General features: G+C 54.5%; 1 protein-coding gene across 12 annotated transcripts in view; it reads left to right on the top strand.

Annotated features, from left to right (window-relative positions):
* Nucleotides 1-26,101, top strand: part of CROCC (ciliary rootlet coiled-coil, rootletin) — a 59,445-nt gene that overhangs the window by 4,956 nt on the left and 28,388 nt on the right. For 2 of the 12 annotated variants that reach the window (XM_063659036.1, XM_054436185.2), the window contains exons 1-14: nt 2,341-3,037; nt 3,622-3,757; nt 5,280-5,434; nt 10,795-10,980; nt 11,073-11,156; nt 11,235-11,296; nt 11,378-11,543; nt 12,240-12,346; nt 17,899-18,135; nt 18,898-18,994; nt 19,658-19,741; nt 20,169-20,402; nt 21,167-21,366; nt 25,698-25,880. In XM_063659036.1, the coding sequence (XP_063515106.1) occupies nt 2,978-3,037; nt 3,622-3,757; nt 5,280-5,434; nt 10,795-10,980; nt 11,073-11,156; nt 11,235-11,296; nt 11,378-11,543; nt 12,240-12,346; nt 17,899-18,135; nt 18,898-18,994; nt 19,658-19,741; nt 20,169-20,402; nt 21,167-21,366; nt 25,698-25,880 (1,991 nt within the window). In that variant the 5' untranslated portion in view covers nt 2,341-2,977. Of the gene's footprint in view, nt 1-2,337; nt 3,038-3,621; nt 3,758-5,279; nt 5,435-10,794; nt 10,981-11,072; nt 11,157-11,234; nt 11,297-11,377; nt 11,544-12,239; nt 12,347-17,898; nt 18,136-18,897; nt 18,995-19,657; nt 19,742-20,168; nt 20,403-21,166; nt 21,367-25,697; nt 25,881-26,101 lie in introns of those variants that run through there. The other 10 variants (XM_054436189.2, XM_063659049.1, XM_063659058.1 and 7 more) reach the window with 9 other exon arrangements.

The following is a 26,101-nucleotide window of genomic DNA, read 5'->3' as shown; positions in this document are numbered from 1 at the left end:
TTACAGGCGTGAGCCACCGCACCCGGCCAGTGGCTGGTTTAGTTTTGCCCAAATCTGGCTTGCTTGCCATTGCAACTAGGTAACATTTATCTTTTCGGCCCTGTTTCTTGGTTTTCCATTTGCAGGGCAGGTTCCTTAGTTGGGCATGAGCGGTCCAGCCTGGACTGATGAGCATTTATACAGCACCGTGGCATTCTGGGTCTGACCTAGATACAGAAGTAGAGCCTCAAAGCGCAAATGCTTGAGTCACTCACTGGGAGGCTGCTGGTCTAAGTGGAATGAGCTTTGGGCTCACCACTTCCCTGAAGCATGTCGCCTTGAATAGGTGAGAGCCCAATCTCTCTGAGCCTCAGTTTTCTTGTCTGGAAATGGGTTGAAGCAAGGATTTAATGAGATAATGTGAATATGCCCCCTTTGGGGCACAGCATGGAGCAGAGGGCACCCAGGGGCGGAGGGCTGAGACATAGCAGTGTAGCAGGACGAGCTGCAGGCAAAACTCCTCAGGCACTGGGTTAAAGAAGGAAGGAGCTTTATTTGGCCGAGAACTTTGGGAGACTTGCGTCTTAAAAGCCGAGCTCCTCGAGTGAGCAATTCCTGTCCTTTTTCGGGGCTTACAACTCTAAGGACAGGAGCCCAGACACGTGATGCTAATGATGATAGGAACAGCGGCCACCATTGGCTAATAGCTCACCACCTGCCAGGTGTGGTAGGTACTATCAGTCTCATTTTTTTGTTGTTTTTGGTAGGACAGAGTCTCGCTATGTTGCCCAGGCTGGTCTCAAACTCCTGGGCTCAAGCGATTCTCCCATTTTGGCCTCCCAAAGTGCTGGGATTATAGACCTGAATCACCACACTCGGTCTAGTCTCATTTTATTTTATTTTATTTTTTTGAGACAGACTCTTGCCCTGTCACCCAGGCTGGAGTGCTGTGGCACAATCTTGGCTCACTGCAATCTCCTCCTCCTGGGTTCAAGTGATTCCCCTGCCTCAGCCTCCTGAGTAGCTGGGATTACATGCACATGCCACCACACCGCGGCTAATTTTTTATTTATTTATTTATTTATTTATTTATTTATTTATATTTTTGAGACGGAGTCTTACTGTGTCGCCAGGCTGGAGTGCAGTGGCATGATCTCAGCTCACTGCAACCTCTGCCTCCCAGGTTCAAGCGATTCTCCTGACTCAGCCTCCCAAGTAGCTGGGACTACAGACGCGCACCACCATGCCTAGCTAATTTTTGTATTTTTAATAGAGACAGGGTTTCACCATGTTGGCCAGGATGGTCTTAATCTCTTGACCTCCTGATCCGCCCACCTCAGCCTCCCAAAGTGCTGGGATTACAGGCTAATTTTCGTATTTTTAGTAAAGATGGGGTTTCACTATGTTGGCCAGGCTGGTCTCAAACTCCTGACCTAAAGTGATCTGCCTGCCTCAGCCTCCCAAAGTGCTGGAATTAGAGGCTCGAGCCACCACACCCAGCCTGGTCTAGTTCCCTTTTAGAGATGAGAAAACTGAGGCTGAGGGAGGTAACCTGTTCAAGGTCTTACTGTCTTGAACACCATAGTTGCAAGTGACAGAGCTGGGTCTCAGATGCAACCTCAGACCTGATACTGACCCCAGAGCTGTGCGCCTAACCACTATATGACATAGCCTCCTTGCCCCAGGGAAAGAATAATGGGAGGTGGTGGGTGACCTCTGGGTCTCAGGGCCCTGAGATACAGGGGCTGTGCTTTTTTTTTTTTTTGAGACAAAGTTTCACTCTTATTGCCCAGGCTGGAGTGCAATGGCATGATCTCGGCTCACTGCAACCTCTGCCTCCCGGGTTCAATTGATTCTCCTGCCTCAGCCTCCCAAGTAGCTGGGATTACAGGCATGCACCACCATGCCCGGCTAATTTTTGTATTTTTGGTAGAGACGGGGTTTCACCATATTGGTCAGGCTGGTCTCGAACTCCTCACCTCAGGTGATCCACCCGCTTTGTCCTCCCAAAATGCCGAGATTACAAGTGTGAGTGCCCACGCCTGGCAGGGACTGTGCCTTTTGCATTTTCAAATGAATGAAACAAGTATTTCTTGAGTGTTGACCGCGTGACCCCCCAGCATCGTGTCATGTGCTGGGTACGCACACACGATATTCTGTTTCATCCCCGGACAGCTCCGTGAGGTGAGCACCAATATTATCACATCTTACGTAAGAGGACACTGAGTCTCAGAGAGGCAAAGTCAGTGTCCCTGGTGCACCCAGCTAGTGGGGGCTGGGGTGGGTGTGAAGGGGCCAGAAGCTTCCCAATAAGTGCCTGAAGGGCAAGGCTGGGGCACTTGTAGTTCGAAGCTCTACCACTGTGTCTAGGTCAGACCTAGGAATGCCGCAGGTGTTGCATAAATGCTCATCAGTCCAGGCTGGACTGCTCATGCCCAACTAAGTGCCAAGCCTGGTCTGGGTGATCTCACAGCCTGCATTCTTTGCCCTACACCTGTTGTGGGAAAACGTAAATCCTCTCATTCTTAGCTAACACTGTGACCCCCGTTCTGGGCCAGCAAAGATGATCCCGAAGACTTAGGACTCTGGCCTTTTCCGCCGCGTGGCTACTGACCCCACCCCCTGGGCTTGGAGGGCTCTAGGACCCAGCAACCTGCGCAGGGTGAAGAGTGTGTGAGGTCCTGACCTCCAGGTGTCTCCCCTCGTTTCCTCCTCCCATTCCCTCTTCTTCCTCCTCCCTCCATTTCTCTCCCTTCTCCTCCCGTCTCTTTATCCTTCCTCTTCTTTTGGCTCCCCGCCTCTGCTTCCCTCCTCTCCTGTCCTTTCCCACCCCCTCCCCCCTCAGCCCACATCCTGCTCCTCCCACCGCAGTGGTCACATGGGGGCGCCGCCGGATTTAAGCTTAATCTGCCTGGTGCTCAGCACAGCAGCGTGCTGACTGAGCTAGTCTTGGGGTCCTGGAGAAGGGGGCTGGAGGCGTGCCCACAGCCTCCCCCCCATGAGCTTGGGGCTGGCGGGGGCACAGGAGGTGGAGCTGACACTAGAGACGGTTATCCAGGTGGGTCCTGGGGGCTGTGCCCACCCTGTCTGGGGTGGGGTAGCGTGGACTCAGCAGTAGTGGTGAGAGGTGTGTGCGTCTTGGGGGTCAAGGGGTGGGAGAGGTGTGGTGGTGGTGGGGTATACAGGGGCCCCCCGCTTGCAGTTCCTGACAAGATGGGGGTCAGAGGTACACACAGGGTGCACCTGCTGTGGCTCCCTCATCCCAGTGCCCTGCGTTGGGAGAAGGGGGTCCCTACTGCCAGATTTTAGGGCTTGGGGGACCTCTGACATAGCCAGATCCTCATCCATCTAGGGTCGGAGCTGGATTGGAGCCCCCAACACTGGACTGCCTCCAGTGGGGTTTGGGAGTTGCCCGTGGGGTTTGGTTCTCATCTCTGGCCCTGGGCCTTCTTCCTGGGGCAGGGAGCACACAAGAGGCTCCTCCCATGGGGGTTTTTTGGATTCTAACTCCCAGGCTTCACTCCATCTTGAGGGGGCTCCTGGGAACCCGTATCTTGAGCAGTAGGACTTTGCGGCTCTCCCCACGAGGCCAGGGAGCCCCGGGTCCCATGTGCCCTGAAGACCCTCTCGCTTTTCCCACAGACACTGGAGAGCAGCGTCCTGTGCCAGGAGAAAGGCTTGGGCGCGTGGGACCTGGCCCAGGACGCTCAGATCACCAGCCTGCCTGCCCGCATCAGGGAGATTGTCACCCACAACCTCTCCCGGCCTGACAGCCCAGGTGCCACCCCCATCCGCTCCCCTCCACAGACATCACCCACATTTTACCTCTTCGCATGTCCCTTTCCTGAGCGGTCACCATGATGATCATGACTGTAACTCGCTGTGGGGCAGGCACAGCCTTATGACGGAAGAGCCCATTTTACAGATGAGGAGACAGAGGCTCAGGGATGTAATTTGCCCAGAATTATTCCACATTGGTGCAACTAGAAGGAAGGGCCGAGCATCCCCTCCGTGCTTGCCTGTAGCTTGCTGCAGAGATATGAACCCCAAATCCCATATTGCCACCCAGGGAAGGTGTGAGCTGGCTGAACCCAAGATACAGGAAGAGGGCAGCTCAGCTTAGACCAGGGTTTTGCAGAAGTCTGAGTGGATGGCGCTGTCCATCCATTTCCCACATGGGCAGGAAGGCGGATGGTCCCTGCTCCTCTCAGTGGGTGGTGCACATGGTGTCGTTATGTGGCTTGAGGGTCTGGGAAGGGCACACTCAGTTGCAGCTGGTGTGCTGGCAGCTCTCCATGATGGCGTTTTGGTGCTCTAACCATTGTCTCTGTTCAACTGCCAAGCTACAGATGGGCCCCCTCCTTGGGAGCGCCAGGGATGTTGGCACCCTGGAGCCCCAGACAGGGAGAGACTCAGAGGGCCCTCACCCTGACACCTGGGGTGTATGTCCAGTTCTCCCAGGGTAGAAGGGGAGCCCGCAGGAGGTGGACAGCCCTGCTTCTCCTGCTGGCATTTCTTTCCCTCTTCTGTCTTTCTCCTCGTCCTCACAACCTGACCTTTGCTCTCCTGAGCCCTAGCCTTTAAAGTTCCATGAAGCCCTTCTCTTGAGCGAGGCTTTGGTGCTTTTCTGGGAGGATCTGGTTACTACTCTACCTTTTTTTTTTTTTTTTTCCTGAGACAGAGTCTCGCTGTGTTGCCCAGGCTGGAGTGCAGTGGCACAATCTCAGCTCACTGCAACCTCCACCTCCCCGGTTCAAGTGATTCTGCTGTCTCAGCCTCCCAAGTAGCTGGGACTATGGGCATACACCACCATGCCCAGCTAATTTTTGTATTTTTAGTAGAGACAGGGCTTCGCCGTGTTGGCCAGGCTAGTCTCAAACTCCTGACCTCAGGTGATCCTCCTATCTCGCCTCCCAAAGTGCTGGGATTACAGGCATGAGTCCGTGTCCGCCCCACCCATATTAGAGATAAGTAAAACTGAGGCCCTGGAGAAGAAGACTAATTAGAAAAGGACGGAGCAAGAACTCAGGGGTCTCCTGGCTCCTAGACTGAGCCTCTCTCCTGCACCTCCTAAACCTGCTGGGCCACACTTTAGCTGGAGTTGTGTTCACTTTACATCCAGCTTTGTATCCCCTCCTTGCCTTCCTCCCTGTTCTCAGCTCTGTTTGCAGGCCTGGTGCTGCAGCCATTCCCACCTGGACTCCTCCCAGGGGCCTGGATGGTTTTCTTGCCCTCCCTGTTGTGGGGAGGATGTCCCACTGGATTCAGAAGCCAACCATGTGCCCACTGTCCCTTGCCAGTCCTGCTGCCGGCCACGGAGATGGCATCGCTGCTGTCACTGCAAGAGGAGAACCAGCTGCTGCAGCAAGAGCTGTCCCGCGTGGAGGACCTGCTGGCCCAGAGCCGTGCCGAACGCGATGAGCTCGCCATTAAGTACAACGCAGTCAGCGAGAGGGTGGGTGCCGCCCAGGTGGTGGGCTAGGCCAGGGCTCCCCTCGTTCGAGGGCAGGGAGGCATCTAGACCAGGCCCACACGTGGGGCAAAAGATGGGCCCTGGAGTCAGGTTGGCCTGGGCTTGGATTGAGGCTCTGCCACCTTGAGTGGCATTGAGCAAATCACTACACTCTTCAAGCCTGTTTTCTGTAGTGGGGATTGTAATGGGATGTGGAATTGTAGGAATCAAGGAGATAATAGAATAAAGTGCCTGGCACCAGAGGTATTTTGTTCCCGTCTGTCCCAGGCCTGTTAGGGGTGTGGGACACAGAGAATGAGATCCCGAAAGATTCCTGCCCCTTGAGTTTCTGGGCATCTCCCTGTGCTACCATTGCCATGGGCCTTGGGGTTGAGGCGGCGGCTGGTTGCTGGCTTGAGGCTGGTGTGGGCACCCGCAGTGTTCTGCGGCCCATCTGGGCAGCCACAAGACCTGCCGCCACTGCCTATTGGAATGAGTTCTAGGCATGGAAGGAAGGAGAAGCAGGCCTGTCTTCATGTCCAGGCAGGATTCACATCACCCGTGCTGCAGGCTTGTGGGGGTCCCAGGGCGTGGGGCGGGAGCTGGGTGTGAGCCGGTTGCAGGGGTGCGGGATGCACTTGATGCACTGTCTGCTTTGGGCCTCCGGGTGGCTGGGAGGCGACCCTGGGAGGTTGGTGGTGGCTGAAGATTGGTAAGGGAGTTGCAGCTGGGACAGAGTGTCTGTGTGCAGATGGGAGGCATGCAGGTGGCAAGAACGTATTAACAGTAGCTACTGTTTATTGAGTGCCTACTATGTGCCAGGCACATGCTGAGTGTTTTACATTTAATACACCAAAGTCGGGACCATTATGATGCCCATTTAACAGAGGAGAAAACAGAGCCTCAGGGAGGGGACGCGCCATGCTGGGGGCACACAGCCAGTTAAGGTTAGACACTAGGTCTTCCAACTCCCAGCCCAGGGCTCTGTTTGGTTTCTAGATTAACCCAGTCTAGAAACAAAGTTCTGAAGTTTTGTTTCCTACGTATGGGAAGAGACACTGGGCTAGGGATTTCAGGGCACAGCTGGCCCCCACAAAGTTGGAAGGGACCCAGAGAGGCAGGGGCTGGCCCAGCGTCCCCTGTGTGGTAGTGGCAGAGCTAGGGTTGGCATGGGACCCCTGAGCTGGGCTTGTCCAGGCTGGAGCCCGCATTGGCAGGAGGGTGTGTGTTCCTGTGTGTGACTGTGGAGTGTGCCCGTGTCCTGGGACTTGCCTGGCTGGACAAATCCCCGACTAGTTGGGACTTGTAGAGGAGCAGGGTAGGCGGCCCGCAGTGGCCCCTAGCATCAGGACAGTGGAGAGCTAGTTTTCCCTGGGTCTGCAGCAGGTGTGTAGGGCATGCTGGCCCCAGTCGTGAATTTTGGGTGGTGATGGGGCCCTGAGCCAGCCACCCCTTTCTTTTGGCCCATGCATGGCACAGTGCCACACCCTCAGGGGCTGCCTCTTAAATGCCACCTTCTGAAGCTAGCCCTGCCCCCAGGTTGGCAGGAAAGGGAAGAGGTGGGAGGTGGGACACAGCTGCTGGGGCTGGGACTGCAGCACAGGGGGTCTGGGTTAGTCTAGAAAGCTCCCTCCTGTGGCTAGGGGGGCCCCAAATGGCACGTGAGAGGATGCCCACTGCTTCAGTTGTCCTCTATCCACCATGGTTTGAATGAGGCCCCACCTGGAGGCAGGGGTGGAACAGGAATGACCTCAAAGGCCTTTCCTGGAGGGTGGGTCCCCAGAGAACTTCAGAGCCTGGAGATCACCTTATCACAGATAGGGAAAGCAAGTCCTGGAGAGGCGCATGATAGGCCCAAGGTCAGTGGTGGTCCTGGGATGAGACCCTTGGTCCAGGGCTCTGCAGTTGGGCAACATTCTCCCTCCCTGCCACCCCCTTGTCCCCATGGCCACAGGTGGCAGTGCCTGCCCCTGTGGCCCTCACTGGCATGGTGGGCTGAGTTGGGGGGCAGTCAGCGAGATTGTTCTGATCTTTCCAACCCTGCAGCACCCCTGGCATGGGGAGCGGAGGGAGGTCAGGTCTGTGTCCTGTTGACTGCATGTCCTGCAGGGAAACTGAGGCACTCCCAGAGGCCACCTCCCAGCCAAGAGAGAGGACCTCAGGGCCCCCATGGGGGTCCCCCCTTCTTGCTGTCCCTGGGAAGCAGGCGTAGGCGCAGCTGGGAATGGAAAGGAGGGAGTGGCCATGCCTCCCTTGGCTCTGGAGGACAGACCCCCTGGGCTCCCTCGTGTCCATAGCAACCTGGAAAGACTAAATTGAATGGCGGTCTGAGGGCAGCGGTTGCTAGGGGAGACAGTCAACTTCTTTCATCTCTGGCTTAGTGGCAGCCTCCTTCCCTTTTGAATTGCAAGTAAAATTGAAAGGCTGTTTTGTGCAGGGTGAAGTTTGTGGAAAGGGGTGAGGTGTGGCTGAGAGGGCCTTGGCTCTGGTTCTGAACATTGGAGAAGGGGGAGGAGAGAACCCAGCAACAGCCTGAACCCCTCTGTGTCCCAGAGGCAAACAGCACCTGCTTCACACATATATGCAGTGTGTACATGACACAGGCTACACTGGGCCCCACACAGAGACACACAGATGCACAAAACCTGCCACAAACAACATAATGAGACCCTAAAACCAGGCCACACAGAAACACTCCAATTCACAGAATATGCACAGCATAACCCACACCCACAGCCAGATGCCACACAACCCCACACAGGCGCAGAACAGTCCCCCCACCACCGCGGACCCATAACACCCATATGCAGATGACACAGCACGCTGTCTCCCACCTCATGGGTGCACACAGACAAAAAAAGCATACAGTTCAACACAGCCACCAATCGGCCCACAAAGGTATGCCCAGATGCACAAAGTGTCTATCACACATACCAGGGAGCCCAGGCACACTCCCCAGACCCACCCACGTGTGGTTGTACACTTGCCTCGCTGACACACAGACATATACCCTGATACACACAGGCAGCCCCAAACCCCGCACCACAACTTAGACCTTCAGCCACAGATGCCGCCTTACTCGTTCACGGGAAGTCTCAGAGGCACCAAACAGTCGACGTGAACTCAGCACCCACACATGACACACAGTGTCCTGCGTGGAGACAAATGACAAAATACACCCCACTCACACCTAGTGAGAGCTACCAACATCAGTGCACAGCATGCGTGGCTGCCCCAGGCCACCGCCACCACACACAGATGCGGACGCCGCTCACATTGACCTCAGTGGGCTTGGCACAGACACTTGACGGGCCTGCAGCTGCCATCCAGGCAGAAACCCCCTACTTCCACCTCCCCTGCACAGCCTTGGACTGTGTTCCTCCAGACTCAGGGGGAAGCCCCCAAGTAGTCACAGTTAGCTCCTCCCTATTGGTGGCGCTGCCATGCACGTGTCCCTGGGGTGGGGTGGGTAGAGATGTCCTTGCTTTGTCTGGCTCATAGAGCATCTCTGGGCATACGGGGTCGATGCAGGCCTGGAGGGCACCTTCCCTACTGCTAACCTGGCCTGGACCCAAGACCCGAGATGAGCATGGGTGAGAGCAGCTGCCCTCCTGTTGGCTTCCTGTGGCTGGCGTGGCACTGCATGGGTGGGCTTTTGAATGCCCTGCCTGGGCTGTAGCAGGCCAGGTCCTGAGGATGCAGATGGTGAGTGCGGGGCTAGCATCAGAGTAAGCTGGGCTGGGGTGTTGTCGCTGCCAGGTGCCCTTGACCCACTGTGGGCTCTCACACTGCCCTGCTCCTCCCTCACCTCCCTTCTCCCAACAGCTGGGGAAGATGAGGGGCCACCTGGGGCCAGCAGGTGACTTAAGGGAGTTGAGAGGGTTCCATGGCTGGTAGGGACAGCCAGAGCCCACAGGGGTCTGAGGATGCAGGGGATGGAAGCTTCCCGGGGGTGGAGGAAGGGCAGCAGCAACAGAGGCTTTCCTGAGGTGAGGATGGAGGGGGCCTTTTTTTTTTTTTTTTAAGACGGAGTCTCGGGCCAGATGCTGTGGCTTACACCTGTAATCCCAGCACTTTGGGAGGCCGAGGCGGGTGGATTACGAGGTCAGAAGTTCGAGACCAGCCTGTCCAACATAGTGAAACCCCATCTCTACTAAAAATACAAAAAATTAGCCAGGCGTGGTGGAGTGCACCTGTAGTCCCAGCTACTTGGGAGACTGAGGCAGGAGAATCATTTGAACCTGGGAGGCAGAGGTTCCAGTGATCCAAGATCGCGCCATTGCACTCCAGCCCAGGAGACAGTGCAAGACTGTGTCTCAAAAAAAAAAAAATAAATAAAATAAAATAAAAAATAAATAAATAAAGATGGAGTCTTGCTCTGTCGCCCAGGCTGGAGTGCAGTGGCATGATCTCGGCTTACTGCAACCTCCGCCTCCCAGGTTCAAGTGATTCTCCTGCCTCAGCCTCTTGAGTAACTGGGATTACAGGTGCATGCCACCATGCTTGGTTAATTTTTGTATTTTTAGTAGAGACGGGGTTTCATCACATTGGCCAGGCTGGTCTCGAACCCCTGACTTCAAGTGATCTACCCGCCTTGACCTCCAAAAGTGCTGGGATCACAGGCATGAGCCACTGCACCAGCCAGAAGGGGGCATTAATATGCAGGCGCTGTATGGGGCAACATCTGTGTGCACCTCTTACAAATCTTAATGCTGTGTATATGAGCAGATTCATTTGTGTCCCCCTGGGAATGTTTGAAGTTGCCTGTATGTGTTATGTGTGTGCATATCTTTAAGCTCAGATATGCATAGGCGGATTGACACCTCTGTTTGAATGTATTCCCATGAGCTCATGCCATTAATTCACCATCGCAACAAATATTTACTGAGCGTGAGTCACGCCATTCCACAGCCACCATTCTAATACTAAGATACAATGAGGAACAAAAAATCCAGGCTTTCCTGAGCTCACATTGGGATGGGGGCATGGTGGGGAGACACAGGCATCCGTGTAATAAACAGAAACCACGACAGGGCTAAGTGTTCTGGAAGAGAGGTGCATGGTGTACTGAGGCCCCTGAGGTTGACCCAGGTGCACCTTTGAGCTTTGCCTGCATGGTTTGGGTTTGTGGGCTCACCTGCATGTGTCCACGCAGGCCCCATCTGCGTGTCCGTGCATGGCTGCATCACCCCATGCACACGTGCACTGCCCCTGGGCTTGCCCACATGTGCCTGCGCCCCAGGGTGTCAGGCTATCAGCCTACAAGGCATTGTGCGTCTGGGCCCAGCCTGGAGCCCCCTACAGAGGCCTGAGCCTGCCTTCCCAGGAGGCCCAGGACTCTCACCCAGGGCCCTTCCCTGCAGCTGGAGCAGGGTCTGCGGCTGGAGTCTGGGGAGCTGGAGACGCAGGAGCCCAGGGGGCTGGTACGGCAGAGCGTGGAGTTGCGGAGGCAGCTGCAGGAGGAGCAGGCCTCCTACCGGCGCAAGCTGCAGGCCTACCAGGAGGGCCAGCAGCGGCAGGCCCAGCTTGTGCAGCGGCTGCAGGGCAAGGTCAGGACCACCCACTCCTGCTCCTGTCCTCCCACGTGTTCACTTTGTCCCGCCCCAACCCCTGGGGCTCACCATCACCTCCCAAACCCCAGATTCTCCAGTACAAGAAGAGGTGCTCGGAGCTGGAGCAGCAGCTGTTGGAGAGATCCGGAGAGCTGGAGCAGCAGCGGCTGAGGGTGGGTGCCAGTGTGGGGCAGGGGCAGGCCCTGCCCTCCACCTGCCCAGCCTGATGCTTTAATCTCTCTCCCACCCAGGACACAGAGCACAACCAAGACCTGGAGAGCGCCCTCATCCGGCTGGAGGAGGAGCAGCAGAGGTGAGGGCGCAGCAGGGAGGGCTAGGGCTGGCAGGATGGCCCCCTGCGTGAGTGCCTACTGATCACCTCTGCCCCATTCAGGAGTGCCAGCCTGGCCCAGGTGAATGCCATGCTCCGAGAACAGCTGGACCAGGCAGGCTCGGCCAACCAGGCTCTGAGTGAGGACATACGAAAGGTGACCAGCGACTGGACACGCAGCCGCAAGGAGCTGGAGCAGCGGGAGGCGGCATGGAGGCGCGAGGAGGAGGTGGGCATGGGGGTGCAGGGAGGCCAGCTTGACCCAAGGGGAAGGGGCACTACAGAGGAGGGAGGACTCAGAAGCCTGGAGAGGGAGAGGGAGCACTGTCCAAGGGAGCATGTTAGCAGAAGTAAATAGCCGTCATCACAATAGCTGGTCTTTATCAATGTGTAGCATGTACCATGTGCACGGTGTGCATTGACCTTTGTTCCTCATGATAACTGCGTGTGGTAGGTGCTATCATCCTCCTCATTTTAAAGAGAGGTTAAGGCCAGTCGCAGAGGCTCACGCCTGTAATCCCAGCACTTTGGGAGGCTGAGAGATCGTGCCACTGCACTCCATCCTGGGCAACAAAGCAAGACTTTGTCTCAAAATAAGTAAATAAATAAAGAGAGGTTAAGTAACCTGCCCACAGTCATGCAACTGGCAGCTGGGATGCAAAGCTAGGTCCCTTGCATTTTTGCCCTTCCTTGCTGCCTCTTGCAGCCAAAAGAGGACTTGAAACCCAGGTCCCTGTGTGGGAGGGAGCCATGAGGCTTGGGAGGCTGAGCGTGGCCGCTGCGACACAGCTCTGTGCATAGACCCACAGGAAGACCCACTCCCTGAATGACGGTGCCTCCCAGGATGGTCGAAGATGAGGGAAGCAGTGGGAGGGAGTAAACCCGCTCTCACACCAACCCTTCCCTCGGCATGTCTTCTCTCCAGTCCTTCAATGCCTACTTCAGCAACGAGCACAGTCGCCTGCTCCTCCTCTGGAGGCAGGTGGTGGGGTTCCGGCGGCTGATCAGCGAGGTGAAGATGTTCACTGAGAGGTGAGGCCTGGCCGGGGATGGGGCAGCAGCTGAGAGTCAGCCCTGCTCTTTCCATCCAGCTCAATTCAGTTGAATTTCAGTTCAACTCAATACACCTACTGTGCACAAGGGCCTGTGAGGACACAGAGGCCACTTGTAATAACCATTACCACAGTTGTGGCAGTCAGCATTTATTAGATGTTTACTCTGGGCTAGGCTCTTTGTATATTTCATTTCAACTAATATTCACAGCTTCCCTGTGAGGTAGGAACTGTGTTCCTTCACATATTGCAGATGGGGACATTGTGGCACAGAGAGGTTGAGTGATCTTCCTGAGGTCACACAGTAGTACATAAGTGGCTGAGTCAGAGTTTGAAGTTCCTGATTTTTTTTTTTCTCAGACGGAGTCTCGCTCTGTCACCAGGCTGGAGTGCAGTGGCACGATCTTGGATCACTGCAACCTCCACCTCCTGGATTCAAGCAATTCTCCTGCCTCACCCTCCCGAGTTGCTGGGATAACAGGCGCATGCCGCCACACCTGGCTAATTTTTTTTTTTTTTTTTTGTATTTTAGTAGAGACGGGGTTTTACCATGTTGCCCAGGATGGTCTCGAACTCCTGAGCTCAGGCAATCTGCCAGGCTCAGCCTCCCAAAGTGCTGGGATTATAGGCATGAGCCACCACGCCAGGCCGAAGTTCCTGATTTTCATCCACTAGAATATTCAGCTTGGCTACCAAGGACCTCACAGCCTCTTGTGATGAAAAGATGTAGATCCCTAAAATTCTAGATTGGGCGCGGTGTCTCATGCCTGTAATCCCAGCACTTGGGGAGGCTGAGGCGGGCGGATCACCTGAGGTTAGGAGTTCAAGACCAGCCTCAACATGGAGAAACCCTGTCTCTACTAAAATTACAAAATTAGCCGGGCATGGTGGTGCATGTCTGTAATCCCAGCTACTCGGGAGGCTGAGGCAGGAGAATTGCTTGAACCTGGGAGGTGGAGGTTGTGGTGAGCCGAGATCTTGCCACTGCACTCTGGCCTGGGCAACAAGAGCGAAACTCTGTCCAAAAAAAATAAAATGAAATTCTAGACTGAGGAAGCGAGTGGTCAGTGATATGTACGTGGGACAGAGGGAATGTCCTCGAGGCTCAGAAGGATGGGAGGGGTGGGGAGGTCAGAAAAACCACTTTGTGGAGATGGAATTTGCACAGAGCCTCAAGGGATGGGTAGGGTTGAAGCAGAGCAGCAGGCGCGCCAAGCAGGAGCAAGGCATGAGCAAAGGCATGGAAGTTTCAGCCCATGGCACCCAGGGGGGTTGCAACGAAGAGCTGGTACAGGGAAAGGAGAGCCTGCCTCAGCGCGGGAGCTTGGGCCTGCCTGATCTTTGAGCAGGGGTGTCTGATCAGTGTGAGCAGTCTGCTCAACAGTAGTGTCGGGGAGGCTGTGGAGAGAGCCCCAAGGCAGGAGGCCAAGGTGTTTCATTTAGTGCATTAAAAACATTTTAGTTAGTAATCTTTTCTTTTCTTTATGGCTCACTATAGCCTCGGCCTCCTGGTCTCAAACAATCATCCTACCTCAGGTCCTGTGCAGTTGGGACCACAGGTGCATGCCACCAGGCTTGCTGATTGTTTTATTTCTTGTAGAGTCGAGGTCTCACTTTGTTGCCCAGGCTGGTCTTGAACTCCTGTGCCCAAGTGGTCCTCCTGCCTTGACCTCCCAAAGGGCTGGGATTACAGGCGTGAGCAACCACACCTGGTTTAATAATCTTTTCTTTATCATCAAATAGCCAGTGTCTAAATTTTCCATATGTCTCATAAATGTCACAGACAGGCCAGGTGCAGTGGCTCACGCCTATAATCCCAGTACTTCAGGAGGCCAAGGCGGGTGGGTCACCTGAGGTCTGGAGTTCGAGACCAGCCTGGCCAACATGGTGAAACCCCCATCTCTACTAAAAATACAAAAATTATCCATGTGTGGTGACACATGCCTGTAATCCCAGCTACTGGGGAGGCTGAGGCCCCAGACTTGCCTGAACCCAGGAGGCAGAGGTTTCAGTGAGCCGAGATTACACCACTGCACTCCAGCCTGGGTGACAGAGTGAAACTCTGTCTCAAAAAAAAAAAGTCACAGATAGTCTTGCTTTAGTTTTTTCTTTACAATTGTTTGAATCTAGATCCATAGACATTTACAAAATGTAAATGGTTGCTTTGTCTTTTTTTTTTTTTTTGAGATGGAGTCTCGCTTTGTTGCCCAGGCTGGAGTGCAGTGGCAGGATCTTGGCTCACTACAACCTCTGCCTCCTGGGTTCAGCAATTCTATGGCTTCAGCCCCCTGAGTAGCTGGGATTACAGGCGTGTGCCACCACGCCCAGCTAACTTTTGTATTTTTAGTAGAGATGGGGGCTTCACCATGTTGGCCAGGCTGGTCTTGACCTCAGGTGATCCACCTACCTTGGTCTCCCAAAGTGCTGGGATTACAGGCCCGAGCCACTGTGCCCGGCCCCTGCTTTGTCTTTTAAGTCCCTTTTAACTTATTTGTTCAGGAAACTGGGCCAATTGTCCTTGGAGATTCTGATAGTCTGGATTTTGCTGGTTGCATCCTTATGGTGTCAATTAACATGTTTCTTTATCCCATGTATTTCCTGTAAATTGGATGTTGGATCTAAAGCTAGGTCAGATTCAGGTTCTTCTGCTTGCTTTTTTTTTTTTTCCTCAAGACTCTGTAAGTAGAATGTATTCTTCCAGCAGAATGCCCCTATGCCAGCTGTCTCTCTTTTCAAGATCCAACCCACTCATCAGAGGCTGCAAAACTGTGAGCTTCTCATTTAGTCACTCCTTTGTTATTAATTAGAATTCTGGAATGAGGCACTTTCCCTCCTTACTATTGGATAACCAGTGGTACAGTTCATTCAGGAAAGGAAAGGATTTAACCTGTATTATGGACTGAAAATACATTTTTTTTTTTTTTTTTTTTGAGGCAGTCTCTCTCTGTCGCCCAGGCTGGAGTGCAGTGGCACAATCACAACTCACATTAGGCTTGACCTCCCAGGCTCAAGTGATCCTCCCACCTCAGCCGCCCAAGTAGCTGGGACTACAAGTGTGTACCACTATATCTAGCTAATTTTTGTTTGTTTGTTTGTTTTTAGAGACAGGGTCTCGCTACGTTGCCCAGGCTGGTCTCGAACTCCTGGGCTCAAGCAGTGCACCTGCCTTGGCCTCCTAAAGTGCTGGAATTACAGAAATGGGCCACCATGTCTGGCCTTAAAATACGTTTTTAAGGCCCGGCAGAGTGGCTCACACCTGTAATCGCAGCACTTTAGGAGGCTGAGGCATGTGGATCACCTGAGGTCAGGAGTTCAAGACCAACCTGGCCAACATGGTGAAACCCTATCTCTACTAAAAATACAAAAATTAGCTGGGAGTGGTGACATACGTCTGTAATTCCAGCTACTCGGGAGGTTGAGGCAGGAGAATCACTTGAACCTGGGAGACGGAGGTTGCAGTGAGCTGAGATCGCACCACTGCACTCCAGCCTGGGCGACAGAGTGAGACTCCGTCTCAAAAAAAAACAAAAACTAAAACAAAAACAAAAATTTTAAGCAGCCTTTAAAATTTTTATATTTTACTTTTGATTAAGTCATATGTTCACAAGGTTCACATTTCAAAAGGGTACACAGTAAAATGGCTCCCTGTCACCTCTGACCCCAGATATTCGCCTTCCCTCCTTGGAGGCAAGTAGCATCATCAGCTTCTTTTTCTTTTTATATACAGTTTTTTTCTTTTTTCTTCTTCTTTTTTTTTTTTGGCCACCAAGTTACCATGAGAAGCATTATCAGTTTCTTTTTTTTTTTTTCCCTTTTTGAGATGGAGTCTTGCTCTGTCTCCCAGGCTGGAGTGCCGTGGCACGATCTTGGCTCACTGCAACCTCTGCCTCCCGGGTTCAAGCGATTCTCCCACCTCCGCCTCTCAAGTAGCTGGGATTACAGGCATGAGCCACCATACCCAGCTAATTTTTGTATTTTTAGTAAAGGTGGGGTTTTACCATGTTGGCCAGGCTGGTCTCAAACTCCTGACCTCAGGTGATCCTCCCGCCCCAGCCTCGCAAAGTGTTGGGATTACAGGCATGAGCCACCACGCCTGGCCTATCAGTTTCTTAAGTGACCTTCCAGGGTTATCTTACATAATCAAATAAAGCAGATCACACACACACAGAGACACACAGACACATGTACACTTTTTTGCATATACGCCTGGTAAAATTTCATCTTCATAGTTCTTGAAGATGCTTTCTTCACCTACTAGTTATAACTGGGAGGTGGCTCTGTGTCAGGCCAGGAAGAACTTCTCCACTGGTTTTGTTTTGTTTTGTTTTTTTTTGAGATGGAGTCTCACTCTGTCCCCCAAGCTGGAGTGCAGTGGCCCAATCTCAGCTCACTGCAAGCTCCGCCTCCCAGGTTTACGCCATTCTCCTGCCTCAGCCTCCCGAGTAGCTGGGACTACAGGCACCCGCCACCTCACCTGGCTAATTTTGTTTTTGTATTCTTAGTAGAGACGGGGTTTCACCGTGTTAGCCAGGATGGTGTCGATCTCCTGACCTCGTGATCCTCCCGCCTCGGCCTCCCAAAGTGCTGGGATTACAGGCGTGAGCCACCAAGCCTGGCCTTCCACTGGTTTTTCTTGGCCACAGAATGGATGTACCATCGTGTACTTAGTAGCAGTCCCCTTTTGACAGACATTTAGGTTGTCACCAGGATTTCTTACATGAGCAATGCTGCAGTGAACCTCCTTGTCCACAAGCCATCTCCTCTGTGCTGGGGTATATCTTTGGATATGTTCTTAGAGGAGGAGCCGGTGGGGAAGCTCCTATGCATGCAGAGTTTTCGGAGCTCTCCCTCAGTGCCCTCCGTTGTGGTTGTACTCACCCTCCCACCAGCTGTGTAGGGGAGGGCCTGTTACCCCAGAGCCCCTCCCTGTGTATTATGTGACCCCCTTTTTTTTTTCCCCAATCTGAGAGTGGACAAATGGCATCCCAGTGTAGGGTTTTTTTTTTCTTCTTCCTCTTTTGTTTTTGAGATGGAGTCTCACTATGTTTCCCATGCTGGCCTCAAACTCCTGGGCTCAAGCAATCCTGCCTCAGCTTCCCGCATAGCTGGGACTGCAGGTGCATGTCATCGCACCCAGCCTAGTATAGTTTTATTTTTATTTTATTTATTTATTTATTTTGAGACGCAGTCTTGCTGTGTCGCCCAGGCTAGAGTGCAGTGTCATGATCTCGGCTTACTGCAGTCTCCACCTCCTGGGTTCAAGCAATTCTCCTACCTTAGCCTCCCAAGCAGCTGGGACTACAGGAGTGTGCCACCACACCTGACTAATTTTTTGTATTTTTAGTAGAGATGGGGGTTTCACCATGTTGGCCAGGCTGGTCTTCAACTCCTGACCTCACATGATCTGCCCGCCTCAGCCTCCTAAAGTGCTGGGATTATAGGTGTGAGCCACCACGCCCTGCCCCAGCATAGTTTTAATTTGTAGTTGGGAGCAAGCCCCATCCCATCCCCAGCCTGTGCTCTCTCCCCAAGGGACCTGCTGCAGCTGGGAGGGGAACTGGCCCGGACATCACGAGCTGTCCAGGAGGCGGGCCTGGGACTGAGCACGGGCCTACGGCTGGCAGAGAGCCGGGCCGAGGCAGCCCTGGAGAAGCAGGCCCTGCTGCAGGCCCAGCTGGAGGAGCAACTGCGGGACAAGGTACTCCGCGAGAAGGACCTGGCCCAGCAGCAGATGCAAAGCGACCTGGACAAGGCTGACCTCAGTGCCAGGTGGGTACCTGGTGGGTGCCGCACGAAGCAGGCATCCCTGCAGAAGGTAAAACTGGAGAGTTGGGGAGAAGGGAGCATCTGTTCACTAGGGGCAGGGTCTTCCTCTGTGAGCTCAGCCAGTCTTCCCATGCACTGAGGTTCTGAAGGCACTTGCCCCATGTATATCATAAACAGCTTAGCCTCCGATGACAGAACTGGTGGCTGGGTACGGTGGCTCACACCTGTAATCCCAGCACTTTGGGAGGCCAAGGTGGGGTGATCACCTGATGTCAGGAGTTCAAGACCAGCCTGTCTGACAGGCGAAACCCTGTCTCTACTAAAAATACAAAAATTAGCCGGGCGTGGTGGTGTGTGCCTGTAATCCCAGCTACGAGGGAGGCTGAGACAGAGTCGCTTGAACCCAGGATGTGGAGGTTGCAGTGAACCAAGATCACATCAGTATATTCCAGCCTGGATGACAGAGCGAAACTCTGTCTCAAAAGAAAACAACAAAGAAAGAACTTGTGCCCCTTACTCCTGCCACCTGGACAAGTCCTCATGTGCTTTCCCATGAGGTAAAGCTGGTGGCAACCTCATTCCCATTTCACAGATGAGAAGTGTGAGGTCTGGAGAGGAGTCAGGACTTGTCTAAGGTCACACAGCCAGGGAGATGGATGTTAGGGTCCCTGCCTCCGGTTTGGAGAAGCATGGGGGACACAGAGCTAGTGGATTTGAGAGGCAGGGGTGGTCCCCTATTCACCTCTATTGCTCCCCCAACTCCAGAGTGACAGAGCTGACCCTGGCAGTGGAGCGTCTTCAGAAGCAGAATCTGGAGAAGGATCAGGTCAACAAGGACCTCACCGAGAAGCTTGAGGCCCTGGTGAGCTGCAGCTGCCCCTGAGATGGGGCAGGGTGGGATGGGGTACCGGCCAGATCCATGGACGCAGGCTTAGAGCTGGGCTGCCTGGGCCACCCCCAGCATTCCACTCACCCTCAGGTTCAGCCCTCACAGGTGTGCAGGCTTCGTGGTAGGCACACTCACCTCCTCCATCCCATTTCTTCCTCCCAGCAGCCCTGTAGCGTAATCCTCATGACACAGATGGGGAAACTGAGGCCCAAGAGGGGAAATGCTTGTCCAGTCTCAGAGCCAGTAAGCGGGAGAGTCGGGACTTGAACTCACGTCAGTGCTCTCCAGGTCCAGATGCTGCCCCTGGCAACCTAGCTGCCCCACCCCCACCAGTAGGACCCTCACTCCCCCAGGGTACAGCCTGATTTGGTCACCCCTCTGTGTGGGGCCTGGCCTGGGTTCTAGGTCTGGCTCTCCTCCAATCGACTGTGTGACCTGGGGCAGGACACAGCTCTTCTCTGGGCCTGGTCTGTTCAGTGAGGGCCTCGGGCCTGCTGTGGGGTCTACCAGGTGGCTGGCCTATGGACATGGCTTCAGAGGCCACCTGGTCAGTGGTGGACCAGGGAGGGAGGGGAAGGGGAGGTTTCAGATAAGACAGAACCCCGACCACCCTTTGTCTCCCTAACCGCACTCCAGGAATCCCTGCGGCTACAGGAGCAGGCGGCCCTGGAGACAGAGGACGGAGAGGGGTTACAGCAGACCCTAAGGGACCTGGCACAGGTGTGAGCCCAGAGAGGCGGGAAGACAGTGCCCTGCCAGGCAGTCCCAGGCCCCCCCCCCCCACGTCTTTCGGTGGCCTGGGACTGAACTGCAAATGGGTGGGGGCCTGGGACCCAGGCTGTAGCTGCTCAGCACCCCTGCTAGCTCACCCGGCCTCTGCCCTAGGGAGCCCCAAGTCTCAGAGGGGAGGCACGGCCATTTCGGAGCCCACCTGTGAGCGACGCCAAATGATGTCTTCCCAATAAATGGGAGGCCTCAGCGGCAAGCTGAGGACTGAGCTAGTGGAGAAGGTGAAATCAGGAAGGCTTCTCGTAAGAGGGCGCATTTGGAATGAGGCGGCCCGCAGCCTCGCCTGGGCGTCTTTGCCCAGCTATCCCTGCGGTTCCTAACTCAGCAGCCTCCTTCTGCCTCCCTCCCCTACCCTCAGGCTGTCCTGTCTGACGCTGAGAGCGGCGTCCAGCTGAGCGGCTCCGAGCGCACTGCGGATGCATCCGAGGGCAGCCTGCGGGGGCTCTCGGGCCAGCGGACCCCGTCCCCACCGCGGCGCTCCTCGCCCGGCCGAGGCCGTTCACCTCGCCGAGGCCCCTCCCCGGTCTGCTCAGACTCCTCCACGCTCGCCCTGATCCACTCCGCCCTGCACAAGCGCCAGCTGCAGGTCCAGGTAGGAAGGGGCTTGAGCGTTCTGGGCGCAGCCAGAGGCCCGGGGGAGGGGCTCGCGCCCTCCGGGTGGGGGCGGGGGTGGGGGCGGGTCCGGGGCCAGGGTCGAGGGAGGAGTCTGAGCGCCCTGGGGTGCAGCCAGAGCCCTGAGAAACAGTGTCTGAGGGTGTTAGGACCCCCAAGGAGGTGGCCGAGAGCTCTGCGGTGAAGCCGAGCCCAGAAGTGGGGGTGCTTGGGTAGCTGGGGGTGGGCGCTTGGGCAGCTGGTGGAGGGAGGAGGCTGCGGCAGTGTTAGGGTCCTGGTAGAGAGGGAGACAGGTCCCTGGTCATACAGAGCCAGGACCCAGGGAAAAGGTCCAACAAGGGGAATCAGAGCCTGGGATGAGAGCCTGGGAACGAGGGCAGAGCCAGGGTAGGGAGGATTGTGAGAGTGGAACCAGGATGCAAAAGGGGGAGGAGCCTGGGATCCCTGGGGGTGGGGTCAGCACCCAGGAGAGGAGTGTGCCTGGGGGTTTGTCTGGCATCCGGGGGGGCTTTGGTAAGAGTTGTCCGGGACCACAGGGAGGTGAGGGCTCAGAGGGTGGTGAGAGCACATAGGAGGGGAGCGGAAGCCTGGCTCTTAGGCCTAGGCCCCTATCCTGCCCCAGGCCAGGTCCAGGCCCTGGACCCCGCCTAGCGTAGGCTAGTGTGTATCCCTGGAACCAGAAGAGAGTAGGTGGCTCTGGAGGCCTCCCAGGACCCCCTAGACTCTGTGACCCCCACGCCCCAGGACATGCGTGGGCGCTATGAGGCAAGCCAGGACCTGCTGGGTACCCTGCGGAAGCAGCTTAGTGATAGCGAGAGTGAGCGGCGGGCCCTAGAGGAACAGCTGCAGCGCCTGCGGGACAAGACCGACGGCGCAATGCAGGCCCACGAGGACGCCCAGCGCGAGGTGCAGCGGCTGCGGAGCGCCAACGAGCTCCTGAGCAGGTGCCGGGGAGGTCTGAGCTGGGGGGTGCTGAAGAGTAAGTCGGCGGCTGGGCATAACACCAGTGGAGCCTTATGCGTGTGGCTCTGCACTAATATGGTCGCCACTAGCTGCATGTGCCTATTAACGTTTATTTATTTATTTATTTATTTTGGAAATGGAGTCTCGCCCTGTAGCCCAGGCTGGAGTGCAGTGGCGCGATCTCGGCTCACTGCGAGCTCCGCCTCCTGGGTTCACGCCATTCTCCTGCCTCAGCCTCCCGAGTATCTGGGACTACAGGCCCCTGCCACCATGCGCGGCTAATTTTTTTTTTTTTTTTTGAGACGGAGTTTCACTCTGTGGCCCAAGCTGGAGTGCAGTGGCGCGATCTCGGCTCACTGCAAACTCCGCCTCCTGGGTTTAAGCAATTCTCACCTCAGCCTCCGAAGTAGCTGGGATTATAGGTGCCCACCACCATGCCCGGCTAATTTTTTTTGTATTTTTAGTAGAGAGGGGGTTTCACCATCTTGGCCAGGCTGATCTTGAACTCCTGACCTCGTGTTCCACCGGCGTCCATCTCCCAAAGTGCTGGGATTACAGGCATGAACCACCACGCCCGGCCAACATTTATTTTTTAGTATTCAGTTTTGTTTTGTTTTGATTCGTTTTGAGTCACGCTCTTGCTCTGTTTCCCAGGCTGGGGCACAATTGGTCCATCACAGCTCACTGTAGCCCAGAACTCCCAGACTCAAGCGGTCCTCCCACCTCTACCTCCCAACTGCCCCTAGTTGGGGGCCAGGGCCTGGGCCTGGCCTGGGGAAGGATATGGGACCGAAGCCTGAGAGTTAGGTTTCCACTCCCTTCCTCTGTGCCCTCACCACCCTCTGAGCCCTCACCTCCCTGGGTTCCTGAGCAACTCTGATCTCAGCCCCGAGGATACTAGACAAGCCCCCAACATTTCTAAATTTTTTTAGAGATGGAGGTCTCACTATGTTGCCCATGCTGGTCTTGAACTCCTAGCTTCAAACACTCCTCCCACCTCAGCCTCCCAAACTGCTGGGATTACAGGCATAAGCCACTGTGCCTGGCTCTATTAAAATTTAATTAAAATTTTTAAAAAGTGAAAATTCAGGCTGGGTGTGGTGGCTCACACCCAGCTGGCTGGCCAACATGGTGAAACCCTGTTTCTACTAAAAATACAAAAATTAACCAGGCATGGTGGCATGCTCCTGTAATCCCAGCTACTCAGGAGGCTGAGGTGGGAGAATCACTTGAACCCTGGAGGCAGAGGTTGCAATGAGCCAGGATCGTGCCACTGCACTCCAGGCTGGGAGACAGAGCGAGACTCCGTCTCAAAAATAATAATAATAATAATGCTGGGCACGGTGGCTCACACCTGTAATCTCAGCACTTTGGAAGGCCAAGGCGGGCAGATCATGAGGTCAGGAAGTTGAGACCATCCTGGCTAACACAGTGAAACCCTGTCTCTACTAAAAATACAAAAAGTAAATTAGCTGGGTGTGGTGGCAGGCACCTATAGTCCCAGCTACTCAGGAGACTGAGGCAGGAGAATGGCCTGAACCCGGGAGGCGGAGCTGGCAGTGAGCTGAGATGGCACCACTGCACTCCAGCCTGGGCGACAGAGCAAGACTCCATCTCAAAGAAAAAAAAAAAGAAAAAATTCAGTTCTTTAGTTGCTCTAGCCACATTTCAAGCACTCTTCAACCATACATGGCCATAGAACGTTTCTGTCATCTCAGAGAGTTCTATTGCCAGCACTGTTTTGGACTGTATTTCTTGGAGTTTTTTTTAGAGATGGGGTCTTACTGTGTTGCCCAGGATGGTTTCAAACTCCTGGCCTCAAGTGATTCCCCTGCCTTGGCCTCCCAAAATGCTGGGATTAGAGGCATAAGCCACCATGCCTAGCCTTGAAGATTTTTTTTTTCTCTTAATTTGAGACAGGGTCTTGTTCTGTCACCCAGTCTGGAGTGCAGTGGTGCGATCTCAGTTCACTGCAACCTCCACCTCCTAGGCTTAAGTGATCCTCCCACCTCAGCCTCCTGAGTAGCTGGGACTACAGGCACATACCACCATGCCTGGCTAATTTTTCTGTTTTTTGTAGAGATGGGGTTTCGCCGTGTTGCCCAGGCTGATCTCTGACTCCTGAGCCCATCTCAGCCTCCTAAAGTACTGGGATTATAGGTGTAAGCCATCGCGCCAGGCACCCTGAAGATTTTTAAGACAAGAAATTATCCACTTCTTAGCTGCCAGGTTTTTGATATTTTGTTTTTTGGTTTTTCTCTTCATAAATGTAACCATCTAATGAAAAGTTTGAAAAATAGGAATAAAAAGACAGCACCTTCTCACAGCCTCATCTGCCCATCCTAACTCATTTAGAGCACTGGTTTTCCTTCCCATTGTGTTGCCTGGCAGTGAGATAGCAAACGTTTCCTGCACACCTACTGTGTGCCAGGCTCTTGGCTGAGTGTTTTATATGTACTCTGTGATTTAGTCTTCCTGTCAAACTCATGCAATTCGGAACTCTGTTGTTGTAAGCTTGAGAGACTCGCTCAGACTCATACAGCGTGTGTGGCTGGGGGTGGCAGGGTGGGAATTGGAATTCAGGTCCATGTAAGAGTAAACCAAGGCTTTCCATGCCTGGAAAGGAGAAGGTCTTTTTAAGTAGTTGTGTTCACAGCAAACATCTCATTTCACATTCTGCTATTTTTACTTAACGGCACATTGTTGGCTAGGCGCAGTGGTTCACACCTATAATCCCAGCACTTTGGGAGGCCAAGACAGGTGGATCACTTGAGGTCAGGAGTTTGAGACCAGCCTGGCCAACATGGCGAAACCCCATCTCTACTAAAAATAAAAAAAATTGGCCGGGCACAGTGGCTCACTCCTGTAATCCCAGCACTTTGGGAGGCCAAAGCAGGAGGACCACCTGAGGTCGGGAGTTCGAGACCAGCCTGACCAACATGGAGAAACCCTGTCTCTACTAAAAATACAAAATTAGCCATCCGTGGTGGCACATGCCTGTAATCCCAGCTACTCGGGAGGCTGAGGCAGGAGAATCGCTTGAACCCAGGAGGCGGAGATTGCGGTGAGCCGAGATCCCACCATTGCACTCCAGCCTGGGCAACAGGAGCGAAACTCCGTGTCAAAAAAATAAATAAATAAAAATAAAAGTAAAAAATAAAAAAATTAGGGCCAGATGTGGTGGCTAACACCTGTAATCCCAGCACTTTGGGAGGCCAAGGCGGGCAGATCACTTGAGGTCAGGAGTTTGAGACCAGCCTGGCCAACATGGTGAAACCCGCCTCTAACTAAAAATGCAAAAATTAGCTGGGCATGTTGATGGGCGCCTGTAATCCCAGCTACTCGGGAGGTTGAGGCAGGAGAATCACTTGAACTCTGGAGGTGGACGTTGCAGCAAGCCGAGATCATGCACTGCACTCCAGCCTGGGTGACACAGTGAGACGCCGTCTAAAAAAAAAAAATTTACTGGGCGCAATGGCTCACGCCTGTAATCCCAGCACTTTGGGATACCGAGGCAGGCAGATCACGAGGTCAAGAGATCGAGACTATCCTGGCTAACACATTGAAACCCCATCTCTACTAAAAATACAACAAATTAGCCGGACGTGGTGGTGGGCGCCTGTATTCTCAGCTACTTGGGGAGGCTGAGGCAGGAGAATGGCGTGAACGCGGGAGGCAGAGCTTGCAGTGAGCGGAGATCGCGCCACTGCACTCCAGCCTGGGCGACAGAGCGAGACTCCGTCTCAAAAAAAAAAAAAAAAAAAAAAAAAAAATCACGTCGTGAAGTTTTTTGCACCTACTGCCAGAGGGGAACGTGGCAACTCACAGCAAGTCTTTGGGGTCCCAGTTGTTGCCTTCTCCTCCCTCCCCTGCCGTGGACACCATATGCCTGTGTAGCAGGAAGCTGTGGGATCTGTAGACTCAGCTGTATCGGGCTTCCCAGAATTGAGGGGCATGGGGTGTTCTAGGGGGCATTTCCTGGTCACATGGCCTAGCAGAGCTGGTGGCACAATTGCCATGTGTCCCAGGAGCCTAGCCTGGCCTCTTCTACCTGGTAGGGTGCTTGGAGATCACGCCAGCACCTCCATCCTCTCCAAGTGGGCGGGCTGGGGAGAAGGAAAGCCAGCTTCTTCTGTTGGAGGGTGTGAGTGAAATGAGTCAGCCATGGACAGGGTGGTCAGGGAAGGCTTCCTGGAGGCAGGTGCCTTGGAAGACAGGAGGATGTAGCTCATGCCTAGAGGAGCAGCCAGCCACCTTCTCTGGAGAGAGCAGCCCCAGCACCCCCTCTGCTCCCCCTCCCCTTGTCCTGAAGGGAGAAGAGCAACCTGGCCCACAGCCTGCAGGTGGCCCAGCAGCAGGCTGAGGAGCTGCGGCAGGAGCGGGAGAAGCTGCAGGCTGCCCAGGAGGAGCTGCGGCGCCAGCGGGACCGGCTGGAGGAAGAGCAGGAGGACGCAGTGCAGGATGGCGCGCGGGTGCGCCGGGAGCTTGAGCGCAGGTGAGCAGCATCTCGCCTCCCTGCCAGGGCCCTTCAAATGTGCCTCAGGTCCCCTGACAGTGCCCCTGGGGGTTAGGGAGTACCCACTGGGTCCTGGGCCTCCTACCGTCTGGACCCCTCTGATGTCGGGTTTTCTAACCAGACCCATTTCAGGAAACTGGGGCTCAGGGAGGTGTCGTCACTTACCTGGGTCAGAGAATAGTTAAAAGGTAGAACTTGGG

Source organism: Pongo pygmaeus, chromosome 1, assembly GCF_028885625.2.
Source record: "Pongo pygmaeus isolate AG05252 chromosome 1, NHGRI_mPonPyg2-v2.0_pri, whole genome shotgun sequence".
Lineage (NCBI taxonomy): Eukaryota > Metazoa > Chordata > Mammalia > Primates > Hominidae > Pongo > Pongo pygmaeus.
This window is presented reverse-complemented; position numbering and strand designations above follow the sequence as displayed.